The sequence below is a fragment of the Cervus canadensis genome, chromosome 17, assembly GCF_019320065.1.
Source record: "Cervus canadensis isolate Bull #8, Minnesota chromosome 17, ASM1932006v1, whole genome shotgun sequence".
NCBI lineage: Eukaryota > Metazoa > Chordata > Mammalia > Artiodactyla > Cervidae > Cervus > Cervus canadensis.
In genome coordinates this window covers 5,004,388-5,029,446 of record NC_057402.1, presented here as the reverse complement: position 1 = coordinate 5,029,446, position 25,059 = coordinate 5,004,388, and the positions used below count along the sequence as shown (strand labels likewise).

The 25,059-nt window shown below is 45.6% G+C and overlaps 2 protein-coding genes across 7 annotated transcripts in view; both read left to right on the top strand.

Annotated features, from left to right (window-relative positions):
• The first annotated feature begins 814 nt into the window (after nucleotides 1–814).
• LOC122419776 (60S ribosomal protein L9-like) lies at nucleotides 815–2,419 on the top strand. Its single transcript, XM_043434589.1, has 3 exons — nucleotides 815–820; nucleotides 1,819–1,864; nucleotides 1,920–2,419. The coding sequence occupies exons 1-3, from the start codon at nucleotides 815–817 to the stop codon at nucleotides 2,417–2,419; spliced, it is 552 nt and encodes a 183-aa protein (XP_043290524.1).
• Nucleotides 2,420–4,795: 2,376 nt separating this feature from the next.
• Nucleotides 4,796–25,059, top strand: part of MOK (MOK protein kinase) — a 41,123-nt gene continuing 20,859 nt past the window's right edge. For 2 of the 6 annotated variants that reach the window (XM_043490308.1, XM_043490304.1), the window contains exons 1-2: nucleotides 4,798–5,014; nucleotides 17,625–17,739. In XM_043490308.1, coding sequence (XP_043346243.1) covers nucleotides 5,008–5,014; nucleotides 17,625–17,739 — 122 coding nt within the window. In that variant the 5' untranslated portion in view covers nucleotides 4,798–5,007. Of the gene's footprint in view, nucleotides 5,015–17,624; nucleotides 17,740–20,042; nucleotides 22,479–25,059 lie in introns of those variants that run through there. The other 4 variants (XM_043490306.1, XM_043490305.1, XM_043490311.1 and 1 more) reach the window with 4 other exon arrangements.

Genomic DNA, 25,059 nt, shown 5'->3' with positions numbered 1-25,059 from the left:
GCTAAGTTGCCTCTGAGATACATTTATTATTTATTTTTATATTATTATTATTATTTTGGCCATGCCACATGGCTTGTGAGATTTCCATTGCCTGACCAGGGATTGAACCCAGGCCCCAACAGTAAAAGTGCTGAGTCCCAACCACTAGGCTACCAGGGAACTCATTATTTTCTGAAATCAATCTGATTTCTAATATCCATAGGTGGATTTGCATTTTACCCACCTTACCAAGGTTAACGTGTGAATTTCTGTCTTTCCTAATTTTTCTAACTTCTGCCCATTTCCTGGTTTGAACATTAATTAAGAAGCTCAGCAGAAACAGATAGCCTGCTAAACATAGCTTGAATCTCTTGAGACTGGGAATTAGGGAAAAGCTAATGTTGGGATACAGGATGAACTGTCTGAGGAACAGTTTTGGAATGAGTCAAAAGGCGCAAGTGGCTATAATTAGGCGGTATTCATGCAGAGCTTTAAAAGCAGAGCTCCAAGGATGCAGGCTGGTTTCACTTCACAAGCATCTCTCGAGCATGTGACATATGCCTGGTGGTTGTATGCGCTGAGCAGGCAAGGGCTCAGGGTGGGGCCCTCCCCGGAGGAGCTCACAGCCTATTATTTCTCATCTGTCAATTCTCCTTTTGTCATTTAGTGCACAAGTGGTCTAAGGAAGCAGGTACCTAGGCCACACAGCTGAAACCCAAGAAGGCTGACCCCTCTGTCTATAAACTATACAGAAAGACCTTCCCAGGCTATTCTGAAGTAGCATTTCCTAGTCTTCTTAGAATTAAAGAAAGAAGGAGCTAGTGGGTCTCAAAATATGGTCGTAAGTGCAGCAGTGGCATCACTTGGGATTCTGTTAGAGATGCACATTTTCTCTCTTTTTAATACTTTTCATATTTATTTGTTTGGCTGCACTGGGTCTTAAAATTGAGTCTTGCAGGATCTAGTTCTCTGACCAGGAATGGAACCTGTGCCCCCTCCATTGGGAGCGTGGAGTTTTAGCCACTGGACCACCAGGGAAGTCCCAAGATGTGAATTTTCAAATCCCACCCCAGAATGACAAACTCAGAAGGTTTGTGGTTGGGCCCCTGCAGAGTCCAGAATCACCTGAAGGCAGGTGACTTTGGTGCAAGTTAATGACTGAGAACCTCCACTCTAGGAAAATCTCACCCAATTCCCTTTCTGCCTTCCTGCTAAGGTCCCTGTTGGTTTCCTTTGATCTTCCACTCCGGAGGCCCTTCCACTCCCCTCTTCCAAGGTCTCCAAGTACGAAGTGCAGGTTGCGGACCAGGGTGCTGGTGTTCGTGAAGCTGGAGGGCTGAAGTCCAATAGCCCCTGCTCACCTGGGGCAGCACACCAAGGCTGTGTCTGCCTACAGGGGGTGTCTTACTGTGACCCTTCCTCAGGGTCAAGACCCCCTGGGCTTCTTCAGGATTTCACTACTAATTGTCCACAGTGAAGGTGAATAGAAAATCCAAATGATGATGCTAAATGCATTCACCTGTTCACCTCTTAACAGGTATTCAGTGAATACCCAGAAACTCCTTCTGCCTGCAGAAGAGATAAAGCACAGGTGGGTTGGCTAAGGAACTTAGAACCTACCTTGGTAGAAGAAAAGAATATGAAAAAGACAGTGTGAGAAAGAAAGTGAGAGCAATGTGACTTAAATACAAGTCCCCACCTAAGGGGAAAGACTACAAGGAGATAGAAGAGAGAAATCAAATTCCAGTGATCTGGAGAGATTAGATGTGGCTTTTCAGAGCCAACAGGGACAGGACCACCCACAGTAATACCCACAACTCATCCAGTGCGAGATTGTAGGCCATCCTCAGCAATCAGACTGCCGGCCTTCCAGAAAATATCGACATTACTCTAACTAGTAGTAGTAGTGCTCCGTGGGTAAGTCGTGTCTGACTCTGCGCTTACTCTGAAGGGACGCACAGCTACTGTGAAGGGCCCCAGAGGCACCCGGTGGAGGGACTTCAATCACATCAATGTAGCATTCAGTCTCCTTGGAGAGAAAAAGAAGAGGCTCCAAGTTGACAAATGGTGGGGAAATAAAAAGGAACTGGTTACAGTTTGCACGATCTGTAGTCGTGTACAGAACATGATCAAAAGTGTCACACTGGGCTTCTGCTACAAGATGAGGTCTGTGTGTGCTCACTTCCCCATCGATGTTGCTATTCAGGAGAATGGTTCTCTTGCTGAAATCGAAAATTTTGGGAGTGAAAAATACATCCACAGGGTTCAGATGAGGCCAGACATTGCTTATTTAGTACCTCAAGCCCAGGAAGATGAGTTGAGTCTTGAAGGAAACCACATGGAACTTGTGTCAGATTCAGCAAGCCACAAGAATATCAGAAAAGTTTTGGATGGTATCTACGTTTTTGAAAAAGGAACAGTTCAGCAGGCTGATGAATAAACTCTGGGTGGTCTGGCTACAGAAACCACAAGATGCCAGATGATTCTTTGGACTCATTTATGATATTTTAAAGATGCAATAAAAGCTCTTTTGATATGGGAAAAAACAATAATAATACCAGCAATAATCACCCCGGTTTTTTTCAATTCGCTTGATAAAATTCACATAATGGACCATTCTAACCATTTAATACATACAATTCAGTGATTTTTACTAGACTTACAAAGTTGTGCAACTATTACCACTATCTAATTCCAGAATGCTGTCAACACCACAAAAAGAAATCCCTTACCTGTTAGCAGTCACTGTCATTCCCCCAGTCCCTGGAAGCCTGTATCTACATTCTGTCTCTATGGATTTGTCCAGTCTGGAATTATTCTGTAAACAGAATCATACAATAGGTGGCCTTTCGTGTCTGGCTTATTTCACTTAGCATCATGTGTTTGAGACTGATTTATGGGTTTGGCGTTTCCTTCTGGGGCAATGAAAATGTTTTGGAGCTAGATAAAGATGATGGTTCCACAACATCGTGGATGTACTGAATGTCACATTTTAAAATGATTGATTCTTATAAAGATGGTAACGATAACCCTATATGCAAAACAGAAAAAGAGACACAGAAATACAGAATAGACTTTTGAACTCTGTGGGAGAATGTGAGGGTGGGATATTTCAAAATAACAGCATGTATACTGTCTATGGTGAAACAGATCACCAGCCCAGGTGGGATGCATGAGACAAGTGCTCGGGCCTGGTGCACTGGGAAGACCCAGAGGAATCAGGTGGAGAGGGAGGTGGGAGGGGGGATCGGGATGGGGAATACGTGTAAATCTATGGCTGATTCATATCAATGTATGACAAAACCCACTGAAATGTTGTGAAGTAATTAGCCTCCAACTAATAAAAAAAAAAATAGAAAAAAAAATAAAATGATTGATTCTATATTATGTGAATTTTGACTTAAATTTTTAAAGAGAAGTTAAAAAACAAAACAAAGTAGATACCTTTTGATGATGCCTTCGAATTGTGGTGCTGGAGAAGACTCTTGAGAGTCCCTTGGACTGCAAGGATATCAAACCTATCAATCCTGAAGGAAATCAACCCTGAATATTTACTGGAAAGACATGCTGAAGCCGAAGTGCCAATACTTTGGCCTCCTGATTCGAAAAGGTGACTCATTGGAAAAGCCTCTAATGCTGGGAAAGACTGAAGGCAAAAGGAGAAGAGGGAGGCAGAGGATGAGATGGTTAGATAGTATCACCAACTCAAGGAACATGAATTTGAGCAAACTCTGGGAGACATGAAGGACAGGGAAGCTTGTCATGCTGCAGTCCATGGGGTTGCAAAGAGTCGGACACGACCTAGCGACTGAATAACAACCACCTTTTGACTCAGCAGCTCCACTTTAAGAATTTCTCCTGTGGGCACACATGAACGTATGGAACATGATGTGTGTTCAGGACTGTCCCTGCAGCAGTGTTTGAAAGGTCAGCTTATTAGACACAACCAAGATGTCCAGCAGGGAACCAGATAAATAAGAGATGGTGCAACCATGAAGTGGGACTTCCCAGGTGGCTCAGTGGTAAAAAGAATCTGCTTATCAATCCAGGAGTCGAAGGAGATGAGATGAGAGAGAGATGATCCCTGGGTCAGGAAGGGCCTGGAGAGGAAGAAATGGCAACCCATTTCAGTATTCTTGCCTGGAGAACCCCATGGACAGAGGAGCCTGGTGGGTTACAGTCCCTGGGATCGCAAAGAGTTGGACACGACTGAGCACGCACACACACAACTAGAACTAGAAGAGCCATTAAATAAAACAATGAAGCTCTTTGGGTACTGTTAGGGGAACGTATCCAAGTTAAAGTATCAAGTAAAAAATGCAAAATACAAAGCAGAGTCTATAGGAGACTACCACTGGTGTAAGAAAGAGGGAAAACAGAATAAAAGGTTTCTTATGAGTTACCTACTTTATGCGGAGAGGAACTGGGGACAGAACAGTGGGAGGGAGGATTTCCAGTCTGTTCTGTTTTTGTTATTTTTGAATCTTGAATCATGGGACTGTACTATCTATAGTCAGTGGATATTCAATTGTAACATGCGACTGCAAAGAAAAGGTATCAATCGACAATTATTTAGTGTATCCCAGCCCAGTTAAAGCTCAAGGCTGTCGTCCAGGCATTAGGTCCCAAATCACTAAATTCTCAGGACGGCTGGGGATAGCGCTCCCAGGGAAAGTCGCCTACACTCAAAAGCCGGGAACAGCTTAAAGGTGCAAGGAGGGCTGCTTAGCAACTAGAGTGAGGAGGCGGGCCGTACTGCGCACGCGTACATGTAGGACCGGAGGGCGCCGATGGGTCGTTTTGCGCACGCGCGGACTCCGGCCTCGGGGTGGTCGGGACCTGACGGTTGCTAGGGTGACAGGGATACAACATGGCCGCCGGATCCTAACGCTCTCCGTTTAGGGACCACCACGGAGGTCCTAGTTCGGGACCCTGCCTCTAAGGAGTGGAAGCCAGGGCCTACACTTTCTATCCCTTTCTTCTCCGTCCAGTATCGGCAAGGGGTTGTCGCCGGCTTCCGCATCCAGGATGAAGAGTTGAGTGGAGCCGCGAGGGGCGGGACCAGAGGGCGAGTGGCGGCGGGTGGGGGCCGGCTTCGGGAGGCACTCGGTGGCCGGTGGGAGGTGGGCAGCGTGGGGGAATCCCAAACCTCCGTGGGCTGTCGGGGACCCGCGTCCCCGGGGGCAGCCGGAGCGGGCAGCCCGAGGGGTTCAGGGCTGGTCGGGCTGTGAGGGGTTTCAGAACGTCGACCCGAGTCCAGCTGAGGTTTATTTTGGTGCGAGGTTACATTAGAGTTTGGGGAGTTTTTAATTCTTTTAAATGGTGGGTTGAAAACATTTGGCAGTAATGTAGTGAGCGGTTACAGTGTGGCTTCGTACCTTTTATTGTCCTACCTACTACTGGTTTAGTAGACAATTGAGAGGAAAGCTGGGCTGTGTATTTTACTTTATTATTACTTTGGGGTCAGGTAGTACTGTTTTTGTCAGAACTTCTTTACAGAAATTTTGAAAGAGCCTTTTAGTGAAAGAGCGTTGCTGGGAAGTTATGAAATGAGATAGTCATCCTTGAAAATGTGAGGGGTATCATATTTTTCTGTGCTTCAATGTGTGGATTATGAACAATCCAAGTGTAATCAACTAGAATGGGCTGCTTTTTTATTTTTACATCACTGTACGGATATACTTGTCATTTATGCTGTGAATCTGAGGTCCAGAAAAATTCCAACCTGTTTTGCTGTGAAAAGATTAAATTATGTTGGGTGTAGTTATGATGTTAAATTTGCATTGTATCCTGATTATCACTTGGTAAACGGTATATTGCATACATTATGTAACAAAGATGTTTAAAAGAATTCATCTCATTCATCCTTTCCAAGACATTCTTATTTTCTTCATATAATTTATTTTTCTCAGTACTGGGTCTTCACTGCTTCACGCAGGCTTTCTCTAGTTATATCATGTGGGGGCCGCTCTTCGTTGTGGTGCCTGGGTTTATTGTGGTGGCTTCTTTTTGCCGAGCACAGGTTCTGGTGCACAGGCTTCAATAGTTGGAGCACTCGGGCTCAGTAATTGCGGCTCACAGGCTTTAGTTCCTCCCAGGCATGTGAAATATTCCCTGACCAGAGATCAAACCCGTGTCCTCTACATCAGCGGGAGGATTCTTACCCACTGTACCACCAGCGAAGTCCAGGAGGTTCTTATTTTCTTTCGTTAGATATTGTTTAAGTGATTATCTTTTTCAGTAATGCACCCAAAGCAGTAGTTAGAATACAAGGTCTACAAAAGGCTTTACATTTTTATGTATAGTGTGGACTTACATACACGTGTATTTTACTGTATTCCTTTTTTTCCCTTCCCAACTATTTATTTTGAAAAATTTCGAATCTACAGAAAAGTTGCAAGAAGAGTACACTGAATATTTGTACACCCTTCACCTAGATGCTCCATTTGCTGTGTGTTTGTGTGCTGTCTCACCGTGCGCTGGCATTCTCTCTGTCTGAATTATGTATTTATTTTCACTAAACTTTTTGAGAGTTAGTTGTAGACATCATTACATTTCACCACTAGTAATTCAGCAAGTATCTGATAAAAGCAAGAACATTCTCCTGCATAATCACAGTAAATAGCATGCCGATAGAATATTGTTATGTAATATGCAGTCTATATCTCACATTTCCCCAGTTATCCCAATAGTATCCATGATAGGTGTTTTTATTTTTTCCAGGATCCCAGTCAAAAATCACAAATGTTAGCATATATATACATATATATATATATATACACACATATATATACACACACACAGTACATATATATACACACACACACACGATCTGTATGTTAATATTTGCATTTTCTGATTTGTATCTTTAAACTTTTGTTTTTTAAAAATATTTATTTATTTGGCTGTACCAGGTCTTAGCTGCAGCATGCAGGATCTTCAGTGTGAAGTCTTAGTTGTGGCACATGGGATCTGGTTCCCTGAGCAGGGATTGAACCCAGAGCCCCTGCATCGGGAGCTCGGAGTCTTAGCCACTGGGCCACCAGGGAAGTCCCAAAGGGTGAAGTTTAAATTTTAAAATTTTATGTTTTTTTCCAAGTGTAATTGACCCACAACATGTGCTGGTCCCAGCTGCACAGCATGGTTATAGTGTTTCTGCACATCACAAAATGATCACCGTTTTTACGAGTCTACGAATAATTTTATGTCTTTTTGTGTTTTCATGATGTTTAGTAATTCAGGTCACCATTTTTCCCACACAGCATGAACTAATTAATTTGGTACAGCCTTCTTTATTGAAGGATCTTGACCTTGTTTTTAGTGATTTGGTTTGAAGTACTGTCTCTCTCAAAGAGAGTGGGAATTAGAAGCTGAATCCTCTTTTAAACTCTAGTTGAGAGTTACACTTAGTAATTAACTTTCCCCTTAGTTCTGACTGGAGAAGGAAATGGCAACCCAGTCCAGAATTCCTGTTTGGAAAATCCTGTGGATGAGAACCCTGGTAGGCTACAGTCTATAGGGTCGCAAGAGTCGGACACGGCTGAGCGACTAAAACAACACCATAGTTCTGATGCTTATCACCTGCCTTGATTAAGATCTTTAGAAGCAGTTTTTTTTTTTTTTTTTTAGAAGCAGTTTTAATACAGATAGTTGGATTCAGGTGTGACAGTTTTAGATTTGCACAAAAAGTGAATTTGAACTCTATTTTCATGCTTTAAATAAGGCTCACATTTCACTTAAACAGGTCTCGGTTTGGTAAAAATGAATACAATCTTAATATGAACAACTTACTTATCTTCCACGTTCTATCTGCCTTTTTCATATAGCTATGTTATTTAAACTTTAAAAAATTTGTTTATTTTTGGCTTTGCTGGGTTTTCGTTGCTATGTACTCAAAGTCTTTCTGTAGTTGGAGCAAGTGGGGGCTACTCTCTAGTTGCGGTTCATTGGCTTCTCATTGCAGGATCTTCTCTTGTTGCTGAGCATGGACTCTAGGCTCATGGGCTTAGTTACTCCAAGGCAAGTGGGATCTTTGCAGACCAGGAATCAAACCTGTATCTGCTGCATTGATAGGCAATTCCCAACCACTGGCAGCCAGAGAAGTCCTATTAATGTTTATAGTCCTCAGCATATAAGTCTTTCACTTTCTTAGTAGGATTTGTTTTTATTATTTTTTGATGCAATTTAAAAGGGATTATTATTTATATTCCTTTTCTGATATTTCATTGGTAGCATAAAGAAATACAGCCAATTTCTGTATGTTAATCTTGTATCCTGCTGCCTTGCTGAACTTAATCAGTTCTTGTAGTTTGTGTGTCTTTAGGGTTTTCTATATATAGTATCATGCCATCTGCATATAATGACAATTTTACCTCTTCCATTCCAATCTGGCTATCTTTTATTTTTCTTGTCTGATTGCTATGGCTAGAACTTCCAATACTACATTAAATAAAAGTGGTGAGAGTGGACATCCTTATCTTGTCCCAGATTTTAGTGGAAAGGCTAAGAGCCTTTTCATTTTTATTTACTTTGGTTCAGTTCAATCCCTCAGTCATGTCCAACTCTTTGCAACCTCATGGACTGCAGCATGCCTGGCTTCCCTGTCCATCACCAACACCCGGAGCCTGCTCAAACTCATGTCCATTGAGTCGGTGATGCCATCTCATCATTTCATCCTCTGTTGTCCCCTTCCCCTCCCACCTTCAGTCTTTACCAGCATCAGCGTCTTTTCCAGTGGGTCAGTTCTTCCCATCAGGTAGCCAAAGTATTGGAGCTTCAGCTTCACCATCTGTCCTTCCAATGAATATTCAGGACTGATTTCCTTTAGAATTGACCTGTTTGATCTCCTTGCAGTCCAAGGGACTCTCAAGAGTCTTCTCCAACACCACAGTTCAAAAGCATCAATTCTTCAGTGTTCAGCTTTATTTATGGTCCAACTCCCACATCCATACATGACTACTGGAAAAACCTTAGCTTTTACTAGACAGACCTTTGTTGGCAAAGTAATGTCTCTGCTTTTTAATATGCTGTCTGGGTTGGTCATAGCTTTTCTTCCAAGGAGCAAGCATCTTTTAATTTCATGGCTGTAGTCACCATCTGCAGTGGTTTTGTAGCCCAGGAAAATAAAGTCTGTCACTGTTTCCTTTTTTTCCCCATTTATTTGCCATGAAGTGATTGGACTGGATGCCATGATCTTAGTTTTTTGAATGTTGAGTTTTAAGCCCATGTTTTCACTCTCATTTTTCACTTTCATCAAGAAAGTGAATCTTTCAATCAAGAGAGATTCTTTCATTAAGAATCTCTTTAGTTCCTCTTCGCTTCCTGCCATAAGGGTGGTATCATCTGCATATCTGAGATTTCTCCCAGCAGTCTTGCTTCCAGCTTGTGCCCCATCGTTTTTACTGGCTACATAATATTTCAGCTTGTGGATTCAATCCTTGATCAGGGAACGAAGCTCCAGCAAGCCATGTGGCCAAAAAAAGATGCAGAACTTTTCTATCACCTGCGAAAGTTGTCTTGTGCTCCTTTGCAATCAATCCCCTCCTCCACTCCTGGCTCCCAAGATCATTGATATGCTTTCTATTACTAAAATATTGCCTTTTCTAGAATTTCATATAAATGTAGTAAATATAAGTGTATGTGGTTTTCTGAATCTGTCTTCTCTGTTTAGCATGGTTTTTTTTGGTTCATGCACGTAGTGGCAGCTTAGTGGTTTGGTCCTTTTTATTGCTGTATTCTGTCCCATGAATATGCCACAGTTTGTCTATTCATTTTTCAGTTAGTGAGCATTTGGTTTGTTCCATTTTGTGGCTGTAGTGAATAATTCTGCTATGAACATTCATGTACAGGTCTTTGTGTGGACATTTGTTTTCATTTCTCTAGATTCCTAGGAGTTGAATTGCTGGATTGGGTTGGAAGTGTGTATTTACTTTTATAAGAAAAGTAAATACTGTTTTCTAAAGTGGCTATTCCATGTTTAATTTACTGTCATCCGTGTGTGAGAGATCCATTTATTCCACATCCTAGTCAACACTTGGTATTTTCAGTCTTAAATTGGAGCCATTCTAGTGAATGTGCTTTAACTTGAGTTTTGAGAGCTAGTTGTTGTCATTTTATTTGTTCATCAACTGTCTTCAGTCTTCCCCAATGGCTCAGTCGGTAAACAGTCCGCCTGCAATACAGGTGACGCAGGAGACTCAGGTTAGATCCTTGGGTCAGGAAGATCCCTTGGGGGAGGAAATGCCAGGAGAACCCCACGGACAGAGCAGCCTGGCAGGCTACAGGCCAAGGGATTGCAGAGAATCAGACACGACTGAGCATACTAGCACACACAGCAGTGTCGTGAAAGGCACAGGTTATGGCTCAGTGTGGACGTGGTCAGGGGATATTGTGACTGGAGTGCTGGGACAGAAGACCCGGACGTTTCCAGTAAGGGAAGAGCAAGCTCGACTGTGGTCGCTACTTGGGAAGGTCATGCCGCTCACCATGGGAGTCTGTGCGGCGCTGTTCCTCCAACCAAAGAGTGGGTCTCTATATCATGGGCTTCCCTGCTGGCTCAGACAGTAAAGAATCTGCCTGCAAAGCAGGAAACCTGGGTTCAGTCCCTGGGTCAAGAAGATCCCCTGGAGCAGGAAATGGCAACCCACTCCAGTACTCTTGCCTGGAGAATTCCATGGACAGAGGAGCCTGGTGGGCTACAGTCCATGGGGTCGCGAAGAGTCAGACATGACTAACACTTTCACCCTTTCATATCATTGGCAGTGGGGTTCCCAAGCTCTGCCTTTCTCATGGGCATTGTCAGCTGAGCCATTGCTTTGGCAAGGGTCTTTTACCATGGTCACCACTCTTAGCAGTACATTCGTGTGACTTCTGGCATCTCCTGGGCAGCATTCTGTTCATGGGAGACAGCAGTGGCAGTGTGGTTGGGGAATTCTGGGATCAAACTCCCTGCCTGTGAAGCCTACTGCTTTATCGGTGTGACCCTGGGCAGGCTACCTAAACTCTCAGTGCCGTAGTTCCTCATTTGTAAGTGGATTAATGAGGTACCTGTTGCAAGGGATTGTTGAGATGATTAAATGAGAGTGGTGCCTGATGCTTAGCGTTCAGATCTTGGTGTTTAATAAATATCTTTCTCTGATAGAAGGAACCAGGACTCCTTGTCCAAATGGCAATCCTAGGACTGAAACAGAAAATATACAAGATTTTGTAGTGCCAGAAAGTAAGAAAGTACTGAAAAAACAAATAATGTAAACCTAGACAAACAAACCTTGTCGATGGGGGCATGTCAAAGGAACCAAGGAACCAACAGAAAGAGCTCCTAAAGGCCAGAGCAGGAACAGTTTGAAGCAACACACTAAAGTAGCATTGGATTATCCCAGAATATAAAATAAATATCCATGGATTCCTACTAACATTAATGAAGAAACATATTCTGAAAGAGAGTTTGATGGAGGACTGTGAAGGTAGTTTAAGGAGCATCCTTCTAGTCATTTATCCTCCCTACCCTTCTGGTCTGTCTGTTGTGTTTATATGGATGGTCTGACCTGGGAAAGGAAATGACCTGCAAGGCAGGAGAGCGATCTCGTTGTGATCTGAAATACCTGGTATTTAAACAGAGATGAATAAAAAAGGATTGGTTGCCAGTTAGTCAGTAGTAATAATTCTGTGATTCAGCTGTCAAATTTCCTCCTGCAATGTATGTCTGGAGGACTATAGGAATATTGGACTAGGGGCATGTGACATGGCATTTCTTCTTTGATTCATTTGTTGAGGAGTGTGTCCAGGGCATGAAAGAGGCTAGGACTTTGCTTTTAAGAGGGCTTATGGCCTTGTGGAGAGAGGTGCAGAGTGGACGACAGACAGGTGTGTGGCAGAGGACAGGGTGCACACAGAAGGAGGAAAGACATGTGCCCTGAGGCCTGCCCGCCAGCTTGGTCCTGGGAGACGAGGATCTACAGCATCACATATTCAGTTTTGGACACTAAGTATCCGTCAGTTTGCCTTTAATATTATCTAAACACGAGTGTGGCTCTCTCCCTCTGCCTCTCTTTTCAAGTAAAGGACCTAAACTTGGGGGCTCGGAACACTGTCCTCAAGCTGAGGGGCTGTGTCTTACTGATCTCTGTGTCTTCCATGCGTGGCCCAGTGCCTGATGTGTAGCTGGTGCTCTTGGTCTTTATTGATGTCCAGTCATGTAGTCACACCACCAGGGGTGTTTAATTTAGGCTGAAGTGTAGTGCACATTGGGCTTCCTAGGTGGCACTAGTGGTAAAAACAAAAACAAAACCCACTTGCCAGTGCTAGAGATGTAAGAGACGCGGGTTCGATCCCTGGGTTGGGAAGATCTCCTGGCATGGCAGCCTACTCCAGTGGTCTTGCCTGGAGAATCCCACAGACGGAGGAGCTGGAGGAGAATCCCATGGACAGGTGGGCTACAGCCCATAGGGTCAGAGAGAGCTGGACACAACTGAATTGATTTAGTGTGCTCGCACAGCAGAAATTGTGTTTGGGGGGGGGGTGTGGGTCCCAACACCACCCCTAGATTTGCTCAGAGAACTCACAGGATTCAGGTTACACTCTTAGAGCTGTGATGTCCTCAGTGAAAGGAGGCAGAGCCGCGATGGAGAAAGTGACGTGGGGCAAAGCCTCGAGGAAACGAGGCACACGCTCCCGAGTCCTCTCCTGGTGGAGTCTCACAGGACGCGTTTCATCCTTCCAGCAGCAAGCTGTGACCGCACGTGTGACCTGTTTTCTGTAAGCACAGCTCACGAGAGCCCCACTGCTGGGGAATTTACTGGGAGCTGAGAACACAGGCACCCTCTGCAGATTCAGCGCACACCATGCTGCTTGCTTGAAGAGTGTAGGCATCGTGAGTGACTCTTAACTGCATAGAGACTGGTGGGAGCCCTTCCCGAATCCGGGTTCCCAGGTGGCAGGCAGAGCCAACCTTGCAAGCAGATGTCTCTATGGAGAGTGGCTTTTGGCCCGCCATGTAAGCTTTTTTCTGCATAGTAATAGACTGTCTCTTTTCAGGGGAATTTCTGGGCATTCCAGTCTAGTCCATCCAAGAGAAGGGAATGGTTTGGTGGTGTTTTAATGAGCAGCAATTATTCCCTGGCTGTTCTTTGATGAGCAGGAGTGGGGTTAGGTGGGTCAGGTGGGTCTTCCTGAGGACCAGAGGACAGATTACTCATAGAAGCATCCATCTGGTTGAATTTTCCCACAAAGTTTCAAGTTTGGAGGCTCCCTAAGAAGTCTGTCAGAGTAGTTTTATGATGCTGCAAACTGGACACACTAGTGGTAAGCCACACACAGGGCCTGTGTTCTGGTTGGTTTGTTTTGAAGAAGCTTCTCGGGAGGATTCACCCAAGAATCTTACTGGTCTGGTTCCAGGACTTACTGGGCCTGCGACCTGTTTGAGGGAGGCTCTGGGCTTTCGTTGAAGCTGTGGTTGTCAAGCAGGTTACAGCTTCTGGTTTTAGTCAGAAGGGCTCTGACGCTTGTGTCCTGCAGACCCCGCCAGGGCTGAGCCCTGCCTCACTCCAGCCAGCTGCTCTCGGAGGGCGAGTGGGGTGAACTGTAGAACTGGCAGAACAGCTTCAAACTCCTGCCGTGCTGGGAGCTCGGTCAGTTACTTTTTACTCAGGGAAGACTTGTGAGGAGGGATTGTAGGGCTTAAACATCCGCAGTGTGGGGGTCTAGAGCAGCCCCAGGGCGTGTTAACTGGTGTTCTTGAGAGACCTGTCTGTTCCCACGCAGCGCGGCCCCTGTGTGCTCCCGGCGCCCTGGGGACACGCTGCTGATTCAGGGAAAGGCTCTGAGGAATTCCGGAGTCAAACCTGTTTCTCTTTAACCTAACCTGCATTTCCTAAGTTTATTTGCTTGTGGAACCCCCTTTTGGGGAGTACCCATTACTGTCTTAGGGGTACTAGGTTCTGCAGAACTCAGTTTGGAAAATGCTCGTCGAGAGAATATCAGCGCCCTCGGGTAGTTTTCCTGCAGGTGATGCTTGGGGGGCCCTTCCTGGTGTGATGGCCCAGCTCTTCTCACACAGAGTACAGGCCGTCCATCATACTGTTCGCTTAGGACTGTGGCTTTTAGTGTACAGATTTCCTTACATGTGAATTGTTGTTCAGTCGCTGAGTCGTGTCTGACTCTTTGCAACCCCATGAACTGCGGCACGTCAGGCTTCCCTGTCCTTCACCATCTCCCTGAGTTTGCTCAAACTCATGTCCATTGAGTCAGTGATGCTATCCAACCAACTCATCCTCTGTCGTCCCCTTCTCCTCCTGCCTTCATTCTTTCCCAGCATCAGGGTCTTTTCCAGTGAGTCAGCTCTTTGCATTAGTGGCCAAAGCATTGGAGCTTCAACTTCAGCATCGGTCCTTCCAATGAATATTTAGGGTTGATTTCCTTTAAGATTGACTGCTTTGATCTCCTTGCAGTCCAAGAGACTCTCAAGGGTCTTCTCCAGCACCACAGTTCAAAAGCATCAATTCTTCAGTGCTCAGCCTTCTTTATGAATGGAATGGTCATAACACTAAAACTATATTTCATTGTCTCAAGCATTCTTTTTTTTCCTGCTGTTGTTTTTTGTGTGTTTGTCTTGGTGTAATATAGTTTATGTCCAACTCTTGTAAGTTGGCAGGACCAAGTACTGTGAGTGTTGGGGCTGGCAGTCCTGCCCAGAGAGTTTTCATTTGTGAAACAGGATGGCAACCTGTTTCAGGAGCCAAAAGAGGCTCTCTGGAGCTAACCACAGAAGAGGACATCTAGTCTCCCTGTTAGGGGGTCTGTGGGGGAATATAAGCGGTCCCTAAACTTTGCTTTTCTCATTCAAGAGGTGGTTTCAGTCTGCTTTAGTTGTGAGGACCACTGAGCTCACTACACTTCACAGTGTGGAGGTGTATTATAATTATAACCGTTAATTAAGGCTAAGCTTGAGAACAGGACAATTCTAGAGCAGGAAGGCCTGGCCCTCCCGGGAACTGGGACCGTGGTGAGAGCCAGCTCTTGCTGGGTCTGGGCAGTGGGACTTTGTGAACGTCACTGTTCCGACAGTAATATGATCTGAGTCTGTTTTCCTTTGTGCCGTTCCCTGCAAATACTCTTTATATCTTTTCTGTTCCTCATACTTTCTACTTATTCCTAACTTTGGCTTGCTTTTTTTTCTTCCAATTTTTAAACATTGGAGCATAATGTCCATCCAGAAAACTGCACGAGCTATGAGTACAGGTTGGTGAGTTTTCCGACAGTGAACGTACCCGTTAACCTGCTACACAGTCAGGGGACAGAAGTCCCCGGGGTAACCACTGTTCTGACTCTGACACCACAGAGTTGTCTGTTTTAACAGCTTTATTGGATATAATTTACGTACTATAAAGTGCACCCAGGTAAAGTATATGATTCAGTGCTTGTTGGCATTTTTCCTGAGTGCTGCAACCATTATCATCATCGGTTAAAGCACTTTCCTCATCATCCCAAAAAGAAACCAGTATCAACTCGCATCAATTCCCCCTTTGCTCCAGACCCCGCCCACCCTCGGCAACCACTCATCTACTTTCCGTGTCCGTGGATTTGCCTGTTAGGACGTTTCATGTAAACAGCCTTTTGTGCTTGGCTTCTTTGGCTTAGCATGACGTTTTCACACTTCCTCCGTGCTGCAGCATGTGTCTGCGGCTGAATACCGTCATTGTGTAGCTAGACCGTATTTTGTTGATCTGTTTAATTTACTTGGCCATGCCAGGTCTTAGTTGTGGCACTCGGAATCTTCATTTATTTAGTTTTTATTGCAGCGTACAGGATCTTTAGTTGCAGCTTGTGGGATCTAGTTCCCTGACTAGGGCTCGAACCTGGGTCCCTACGTTGGGAGTGCAGGGTCTTAGCCACTGGACCGCCAGGAAGTCCCTGTTGACCAATTCTTTAGTTGATGGATGTTTCTTTTCTTCCGACTTCTGGCTATTGTAAAAATGTTTCCACGAACATATGTGTAACTGCATTGTTTAGACTTATGCTTTCATTTCTCTTGAGTCTATACCCTGGAGCGGAATTCTGAGTCATAATTGTATTAGTTTATACTTCCAGCAGAAGTGAATGGGAATGTATAGGATTTTAAAGAAAATCCCAACATTGTGTCATTTTACCTGGAAATACTTTAGTATCAATAATTCTTGCTAGTGGATAAACACTTTAAAAATCTTTAAGCACACTATTTCTCAAAAACATTACTCTAAAAAACTGGGCCTTTTTTCTGTTAGTTTGTTCAAATCAGAGTTCACGCAAGGTATTTAAAATGTGCTCTGTCTGAAAGAGAAGGCCCCCCTTTGGAGAGGATGGTTTTAAAAGCCTGCTCTCCCTTGTTGTGGGTTTGGCACCTGCAGGTGATGGGCTCCTTTCGGCCCAGGCTTGTTTACTAGGTTTCCGATCTGTCTGCTGCTGGTCAGGTCCACGCTCCGTGCCCTCTCCTAAGTGTTCCTCTCGAGCCTCTTATTTCTGTCGTGCCTTGCTGCCTCAATCTACACGAGTCTCCTTGCTCTTAGGGCAAGTGCCTGGGTGGGGTGGAGACTGGCTGCCTTCCTGACTTTCCAGTGACCTTGGTGCAAGGCTGAGTAGCTTGTTCACCTGTCAAGTCTCACAACTGCTTTCTGTGAAGTTTTTTTGGTCTTCTCCTCCTCTTATTTGAACCACGGAAGCTTTTCCAGCCCAATGAAGCGTTTGCTTTCTGGGCTTCTCTCTTGCCTTCCATTTCTGCTTGGAAAGCAGGTGTTTCCCCTGTGCTCACTCCTGTCTGGAGAGCGCTTGTCAGGGGGTCGGGAATGTTCACCTCACTCCGTCTTCCTGGCTCTTCCTGCTGCTGCCCCTGGGCCGACAGGCGCAGTGGACACGGCCTGTGAAGGCAGAGTCGCTGCAGGCAGTCTCCCGCCGTCGGCTGTTCCATCCTGACGAACCGGGCCCTCCAGCGGCCGGCCTTCTCTCTGCCCCTCGCTGCTTCACTGCGTGGATTCGGTCTTTGTTCCCAGCACGCTCCAGGAGACTCCTTTCTGTATCTGTCGAGGTTCGGTCCGGAAGACAGGAACTGCTCCAGGTATTTCAGGTGGCAAGGGATTTACTGTAGTGACTTAGAGGCTTACAGAACCACCATCTGTGCCCCGGTGATGGTGGTGGTGGCCGCAAACCCAGGGAGACGTGCTGTCAGCTTCCAGAAACTCAGGGAGCGAGAGCCCCAGGAGCCTGCCGCAGGTCCACCGGGCCTTGTGTGGGACCTCGGAGGGTGGTTTTCAGGAGCGTGCTCCCCGGCCACTGGGGCATGGCCACGCCTGCCGGAGGCCAGGCCCGGGCCCGCCGCTCCTGCGAGGGCCACCCGTGCTGCCCGCCTTGGCGCTCTGCTCTCGCGGCCTGTAGGGTTCCGAGCCTTTCCTGGCTCCGTGTGAGTCCCCGCTACTCGAGGGGGACAGAGACTGTTGCCAACACACAACCCAGCTTCTCTTAAAACGAGGGGAGCACCGAACCTTGGGAAAGACAAGGAAAGCATCCTCAGTGTGCTGCTTTGGGCTATCTTACAGATGGAGACAGCTGCTGTCTGGAAGCGAGTGTGAAACAGATGCACAAAATAAAACTTTTATTTTTATAATTGTTTTTATTTATAGACTATAAAGCAATTGGCAAAATAGGAGAGGGAACGTTTTCTGAAGTTATGAAGATGCAGAACCTGAGAGATGGAAACTACTATGCATGTAAACAGATGAAACAGCACTTTGAAAGGTAGGCGGCCCAAGACCTGTGTGAGACTAAACACAGATACAGGTGCAGATCGATCAGAGGAACTTAATGGGAAAATTGTATTCATGCGATAACCCGTAACATTAGATTTCTTTGGGCAGAGAGGATTACAGGCTAATTTTATGTTTATCGTATTGGAATTTATTAATGTCCAAGTTTACTATAATACTAATAACGGTCACACAAATTTAAACTGGAGAAGTATACCTCACTTTAAACTGTATGTTCCTAAGAGTTGTGTTTGTTGGATTTTTATAATTGAAACCTTAGATTAGAGATATAGAGGTCCTTGTGACTTAATTAGCTGTGAATCAGTTACTGTGTTGAAAAAGTAACTTTCAGATAAGATTTAGAGAAATGTGTTCCCTGGGAGGGACCAGTGCATTTTGTGGTGCCGGGAGCCCTCTGGTTCTCGCTTCCTCCCTTTGAGACTGCCGTGGCCTTGCCCGCAGAGCAGCCTCTTGGGAGTCCTTGCGTTTACAGCTTCTCACCACGGACCACCCTGAATCAGAGACCAGGTGTGATTGGGGAACTGTCAGAATAAGGAAATAAGGGATGGCGTCACCGCAGCTGTTCTGTCAGTAAAGAGGTTTGAAACTCAGCCTGTTTTAATATCAAAGGAATTGAAGCCTCTGACTATCTAAGGCAACGTTTTAAAAAACATAGTAATCCCTGTCCTGAAAATGTGGAGCCTTCTGAGTGTTTTGGGGTATAGGCCTTGATTTCAAACTCTCAGCATGCAAAGATAGTGTTTCAAATTGGAAAGCAGTTGAGGCCTTTTACCTCAAGGAGAATGGGTAACAGTAACGTCACCCTGGTGACGTCCCAAGGGGCAGGTGTCATCATCCCTGTTTTGCACCTGAGGAGAGGTGGTTAGTGATGTGAAGTAACTTGACCGGGTGACCTAGGTCACTGGGCGGGCAGAGCCAGGCCAGAGCACGCGGTGTTTACCTGCTGGACCGACTCTGCGGTTACAGGGGCTTCTGCTGCTCCTCCTTCCTATCACTTCCTCCTCCCAGTGTTCTGAATTCTCTGTATTTGTTTATCCACCCCCTACCTCTGTCTTTACCTTTATACTACGCCTGGTGGAGAATCTGCTGCCCAGTGTTGCGATTACCCTCATCGCCGGGGCAGACGGCCTCAGCCAGCCACCGTGGACAAATGCTCCACAAACCCAGTGGAGCAAGAGGGGACCCCGAGCGGCGGGTGGGATGCATTCGCTCGGTCAGAGGCCGGGGCTCCTTGTCAGCTCACCGCCGGGTGCAGGGTAGACGTGCTTGCAGACGGCAGGACTTGCCAGCTGCAATTTTGGTGGAGACATAAACACGAAATATAGGCTGGACAAAACGCCTGCAGGCCCCATGACTCCCACGGTGGTTGCCGTCCCAGAACCATGCAGAGTCAAGGCTGCTCTGGGGAACCCGTCGGCCAGGAGAGGTCACGCAGGCCACCGATGGGCCTTCAGGAGGCAGAGAGACCTGTAACATGTGAGAAGTGCTCCCCTGAAAGGAGATTAGAATGGTTTGAGGGCAGTCCTTTGGGGAGGCAGGGAGCAGTGTATCTGCAAAAGTGCCTTGGGCTGACCTCAGCCCTTTGGGAGAACATGGAGCCGCCCGAGGGACGCAGTTCCTACCAGGTCCTGATGCTGAAAGTACCTCGTCCGTCCGGCCCGTGGCTTCCTTGTTGTGAGACCCGGAGTATTGACCGAGGTGGGACGCGGCGCAGAGGACTGACCGGGATGGGAAGCGGAAGGAGGACCAACCGAGGTGGGACGCGGCGCGGAGGACTGACCGAGGGGGGAAGCGGAAGGAGGACTGGCCGAGGGGGGACGCAACGCGGAGGACTGACCGAGGGGGGAAGCGGAAGGAGGATTGACCGGGATGGGAAGCGGAAGGAGGACTGACCGAGGGGGGAAGCGGAAGGAGGATTGACTGAGGTGGGAAGCGGAAGGAGGACTGACCGGGATGGGAAGCGGAAGGAGGACTGACCGAGGGGGGAAGCGGAAGGAGGACTGACCGAGGTGGGAAGCGGAAGGAGGACTGACCGAGGGGGGAAGCGGAAGGAGGACTGACCGGGATGGGAAGCGGAAGGAGGACTGACCGAGGGGGGAAGCGGAAGGAGGACTGACCGGGAAGGGAAGCGGAAGGAGGACTGACCGAGAGGGGAAGCGGAAGGAGGATTGACTGAGGTGGGAAGCGGAAGGAGGATTGACTGAGGTGGGAAGCGGAAGGAGGACTGACCGGGATGGGAAGCGGAAGGAGGACTGACCGAGGGGGGAAGCGGAAGGAGGACTGACCGAGGTGGGAAGCGGAAGGAGGACTGACCGAGGGGGGAAGCGGAAGGAGGACTGACCGGGATGGGAAGCGGAAGGAGGACTGACCGAGGGGGGAAGCGGAAGGAGGACTGACCGGGATGGGAAGCGGAAGGAGGACTGACCGAGAGGGGAAGCGGAAGGAGGATTGACTGAGGTGGGAAGCGGAAGGAGGATTGACTGAGGTGGGAAGCGGAAGGAGCTGGGCGTAAGGCACTCGTAAATGCTCGGGAGATGCTGGCCCGTGTTACCGATGTGTGATCGTTTGTTCTGTTTCAGAAGCAATTGTCCTAACTTTAGAAGTGATTGATTAGAACACTTATTTTTCTTTTACAAAACCCATAATAAAGATTTTATAATAAAGTATCACTGAATCAGTTATAGCTTCCTTGTTTTTTTCTAATGTGTGTGTGTGTGAGGGGGATTATTGACAGCCAGTTTCACATACTGGCTTTACTTAAAAGGAAATACGCTGTGAGCTGGCAGTGTTTTGTGGGTCTTTGATGTCCGGAATCACTGATGGTGTCTCCAGCTTATTTCTGACAGGTGTCTGCTGGCCTGTGTAATCCAAACCCACAGGGAACAGGTTTTGCGTTTTCTCTTGTGAATTCTCATTTACTCTTACACATATGTTGAAAACCATAGGCGGCTATAATCCAGTGCTCTTGTTATTTATTTGATAATTGTTCCAGCTAAAATTGAGCCAGACCTGGCTGTGGAGCGCACCTTCAGGTTGGCACCTATGTTCTTGTGGCATCCCCCATCATTTTCTTCTTTTTTAAACCTCTTTTTTTGCTACTGGAATGTCAGCATCTTTAGGTCTTCTCAGCAGACAGAGCTAGCATATATGTACACTAACCTCTCTCTTCATTCAAATAACCTTGAGTGTATACTGATGTAAATAAATAGACAAATGAATAAACAAATTGGGATGAGGGGAAAATTTTTTTCTCATTTATGATTCATAGATACAGAGGAATGAGGGAAATGGAAAGTCATCATTAGAATAAGTAATCATTTCTGCAGGCAAGATAAATTTATGAATGCTAAAATTAGTAAGCTAAAACTTGAAAGAGAATGGAATTTCTGCATAGCCTCAAATGATCTCCTGAATATTTATTAATTACCGTGGTGGTTTTAACTTATGTCCACAAATTGTTTGCTATTTCTTCCTGTAGGAGGTGGGGCTTAATTTCCTTCCATTTGACTGAGGGCTGGACTTGATGACTTGCTTGTAAAGAATAGAAAATGAAAGGGAAAGATAGTTAACTTTACAGAGAAAAGCCTGGTAGATGCTAGCTTAACTAAATCATTAATATCAGCGTCATCACTAATAAGACATATTGATATCACATACCTTCTGATAAATGGCATGGGAATTGCGTGTCCCCTCCGTGGTATTCTCTTCCAAAGGTCTGTAATCTCAGTTGATTTATGAGAATACATCAGAAGAGCCCACACTGAGGGGCATTCTACAAAACACCGGCCCAGTCCTCCTCAAAACTGTGACGATAATGACAAGGACAGGCTGTGGTGATATCACAGAGTTTGGGGACACGGCCACTTACTTGCAGTGTGATCTGCTGGATCCCAGGAGATAAAAAGGCATCAGTGGCAGAACTGGGCAAATCCAAATAAAGTGTCTAATGTAGTGAGTAGAGTTGTACCAGTGTTCGTTTGCAGTTTCAGTAAATGTTATGTTAACATTAGGGGAAGCCAGGTGAAAGTGGCTTTCTTTACTGTCTTTGCAGTTTTTCTGTTAGCCTAAAGTAACTTCAAAATTAAAAAGCAAATCAGAACAAACAGAAAATAACCATAGATGATCCAGAATGAGTCATATTGCGCGTGGCTTCTAACGTTGAAAAAGGTATTGCTGTTATTTCTGTTGTACAGGAAGACATGACTATAGTTTCTAGAAGAACGTTCTGGAAGAAAGCTGCGTTTGGTGTCAGTTCTAGGAGTTTTATTGCTGACCATTTATTGGATATTCCAGTGTCACTGATCCTTGATCCACAAGTTTTATTCTGTTCTTTGGTTTTATTTTTCTTTTTCAACCATGAAAATAGTATCGTCAGCTTTTAGAGCTCTGGATTATAATATCTGTCATCAATATAAAACAGTTTAATCTTATTCACTTGAAGAATAATTTTAGGTTCCTTTAAAAATCCATTTCTGCTCTGCTTATGATTGTGAAACCTCAGAGTCACCTTGCACCGTTGTGTGGGTGGTGTGGGCAAGAAGAGTCAGTCAGTAACAGAGGCAAGTCACGCTGAGTCACGCAGCCAGAAGGAGCTTGGTTTCGGAGCCTCTGACCCACCGCCTCCCAGTGTTACTTCCAGCCCTTCCTTTCTGCGCCTCTGAAATAGAAATCGATGGCTTTGGCAGTCACCTTTACTCATAGGAAGTCAAGGTGAGGTATTATAATATGCCAGTTCATTAGTACTGTGTCAGGATGGGCGTTTGCAGCTCCTGAGATTTGTCTTCCTTCAGTGGCTCAAAGCCTTAGTTTGGGGATGATGAAGTTAGTTACTTGCATAAGGCATCATGACCCAGTTGCTTTGATATTTTTTTGATCTGTCTTCAGTGGGTCCTCCCACCTATACTCACCAGAAATACACTGTTAATAAGATGCTCCTTTTTTTTTTTTTTTGCTACGACTGTATTCTTCCTTTAGAAATGTTGTAAAGAAATGAAATGAGTCATTAAAAAAGTCGTTAGTCTTGATGTTTGTAGAATCTCTCTTTTTGTTCCGAAGCAGTAAGAGAAGCTCGTGTGAATCCTCGCCAGCATAGGGTTACTAGGTGAGGGCAAAACCAACAGCTCTTCCACTTTTAGTTGTGTGACCTTGGGCAGTTCATTAATCTCTCTGTGGTTCAGTTCATTTATGCAGCGGGAACAACCCAGTGTCTACCTCGTAGGATCATGGGGAGGGTTAAATTAAAGATGCAGGTGAAACGCTTGGCACGGTAGTGGGTCAACTTGTCTAACAGTTGGTGCAAGTTACTCAGCAAAATAGTTTGAAGACTATTTGGAAAATTGAGGTAATAATAAATACGAGTAGCAATAGTAAAAATGAAGGTTACACAGGCTTCCCTGGTGGTCCACTGGTTTTAGACTCCGTGTTTGCATGGCAGAGAGCACAGGTTCAGTTCCCAGTCAGGGAACTAAGGTCCTGCATGCCTCCTGGCACAGCCCCCAAAAAAGTGAAACTTACAGCAGTTGTTCCAGAGCCACGCCCACTACCAGGTAAATTGTGTGCACATGTCGATTAATCCTCCCAGTAGCCCTGGCTGAGAGCCCTCCTTCAAATGAGGGGCCCGCCCCTAGAGGGGTGAGCTCCAAACGCTGCCCAGCGTCCCTCAGCTGCCGAGGGGTAGAGCGGGGCTAGGACCCCCGTCTGTGTGAGGCCGGGGGAGGTGTCCTTTCAGTGCCCTGCTGTGGGAGGCAGCGCGGTGCCTGCTCTTGACTCAGAACACAGCTTTTTCCCAAGTCACGTCACTCAGTGGTCCTCAAATTACTTCTGCAAAAATAAGTCTTCTGTGTGGGATTCTAAATAAAAACAAAGGCAAGAAACTCATGAGTCACCTTAAAGACTCTTTCACTTAAATAGGATATAATTACAGAACTTTTCAAGTATATACAAAGTAAACAGTAGTATAATGAGCCCAGGTACCACAGCCACCACCACCAAGCCTGGGATTTTTAATTAATCTGAATAACTCCATCTGATCTCCCACCCTGCTTGGTTGCTATCGTGATTCAGTCACTCAGTCGTGTCCAGCTCTTTGTGTCTCCATGGACTGCAGCATGCCAGGGTTCTTATCCTTCACTATCTCCCAGAGTTTGCTAAAACTCAAGTCCATTGAGTCGGTGATGCCATCCAACCATCTCATTATCATCCCTTCTCCTCCTGCCTTCAGTCTTTCCCAGCATCAGGGTCTTTTCCAGTGAGTGAGTTCTTCGCATCAGGGGACCAAAGTATCGGAGCTTTAGCATCAGTCCTTATAATGAATATTCAGGACTGACTTCCTTTAGGATGGACTGGTTGGATCTCCTTGCTGTCCAAGGGACTCTCAAGAGTCTTCTCCAACTCCACAGTTCAAAAGCACCAATTCATTGTCTAGGTTTGTCATAGCTTTTCTTCCAAGGAACAAGCGTCTTTTAATTTCATGGCTGCAGTCACTGTCCACATTGATGTTGGAGCCCAAGAAAATGAAATCTGACACTGTTTCCATTGTTTCCCCATCTATTTGCCATGAAATGATGGGACTAGAACCCATGATCTTTGTTTTTTGAATGTTGAGTTTTAAGCTTTTCACTCTCCTCTTTTACCTTCATCAAGAGGTTCTTTAGTGCCTCTATTCTTTCTGCCATTAAAGTGGTATCATTTGCATTATCTGCATAATGATATTTCTCCTGGCAATCTTGATTCCAGCTTGTGAGTCATCCAGCCCAGCGTTTCATAGGATGCACTCTGCGTATAAGTTAAATAAGCAGGGTGACAAAGTACAGCCTTGATGTACTTCTTTCCCAGTTCTGAACCAGTCTGTTGTTCCATGTCCGTTTCTAACTGTTGCTTCTTGTCCTGCATACAGGTTTCTCAGCAGGCAGGTAATGTGGTCTGATAGTCCCATCTCTTTAGGAATATTCCACAGTGTGTTGTGATCCACACAGTCAAAGGCTTTAGCATAGTCCAGTGAAGCAGAAGTAGATGATTTTTTTTAAATTTCCTTGCTTTTTCTGTGATTCATCGTTTCTTGGCAATTTGATCTCTGGTTCCTCTGCCTTTTCTAAATCCAGCTTGTACATCTGGAAGTTCTTGGTTCATGTACTGTTGAAGTCTGGCTTGAAGGATTTTGAGAATCTTGCTACCATGTGAAATGAGCAGAGTTGTATGGTAATTTGAACATTCTTTGGCATTGCCTTTCTTTGGGACTGGAATGAAAACTGACCTTTTCCTGTCCTGTGGCCACTGCTAAGTTTTCCACATT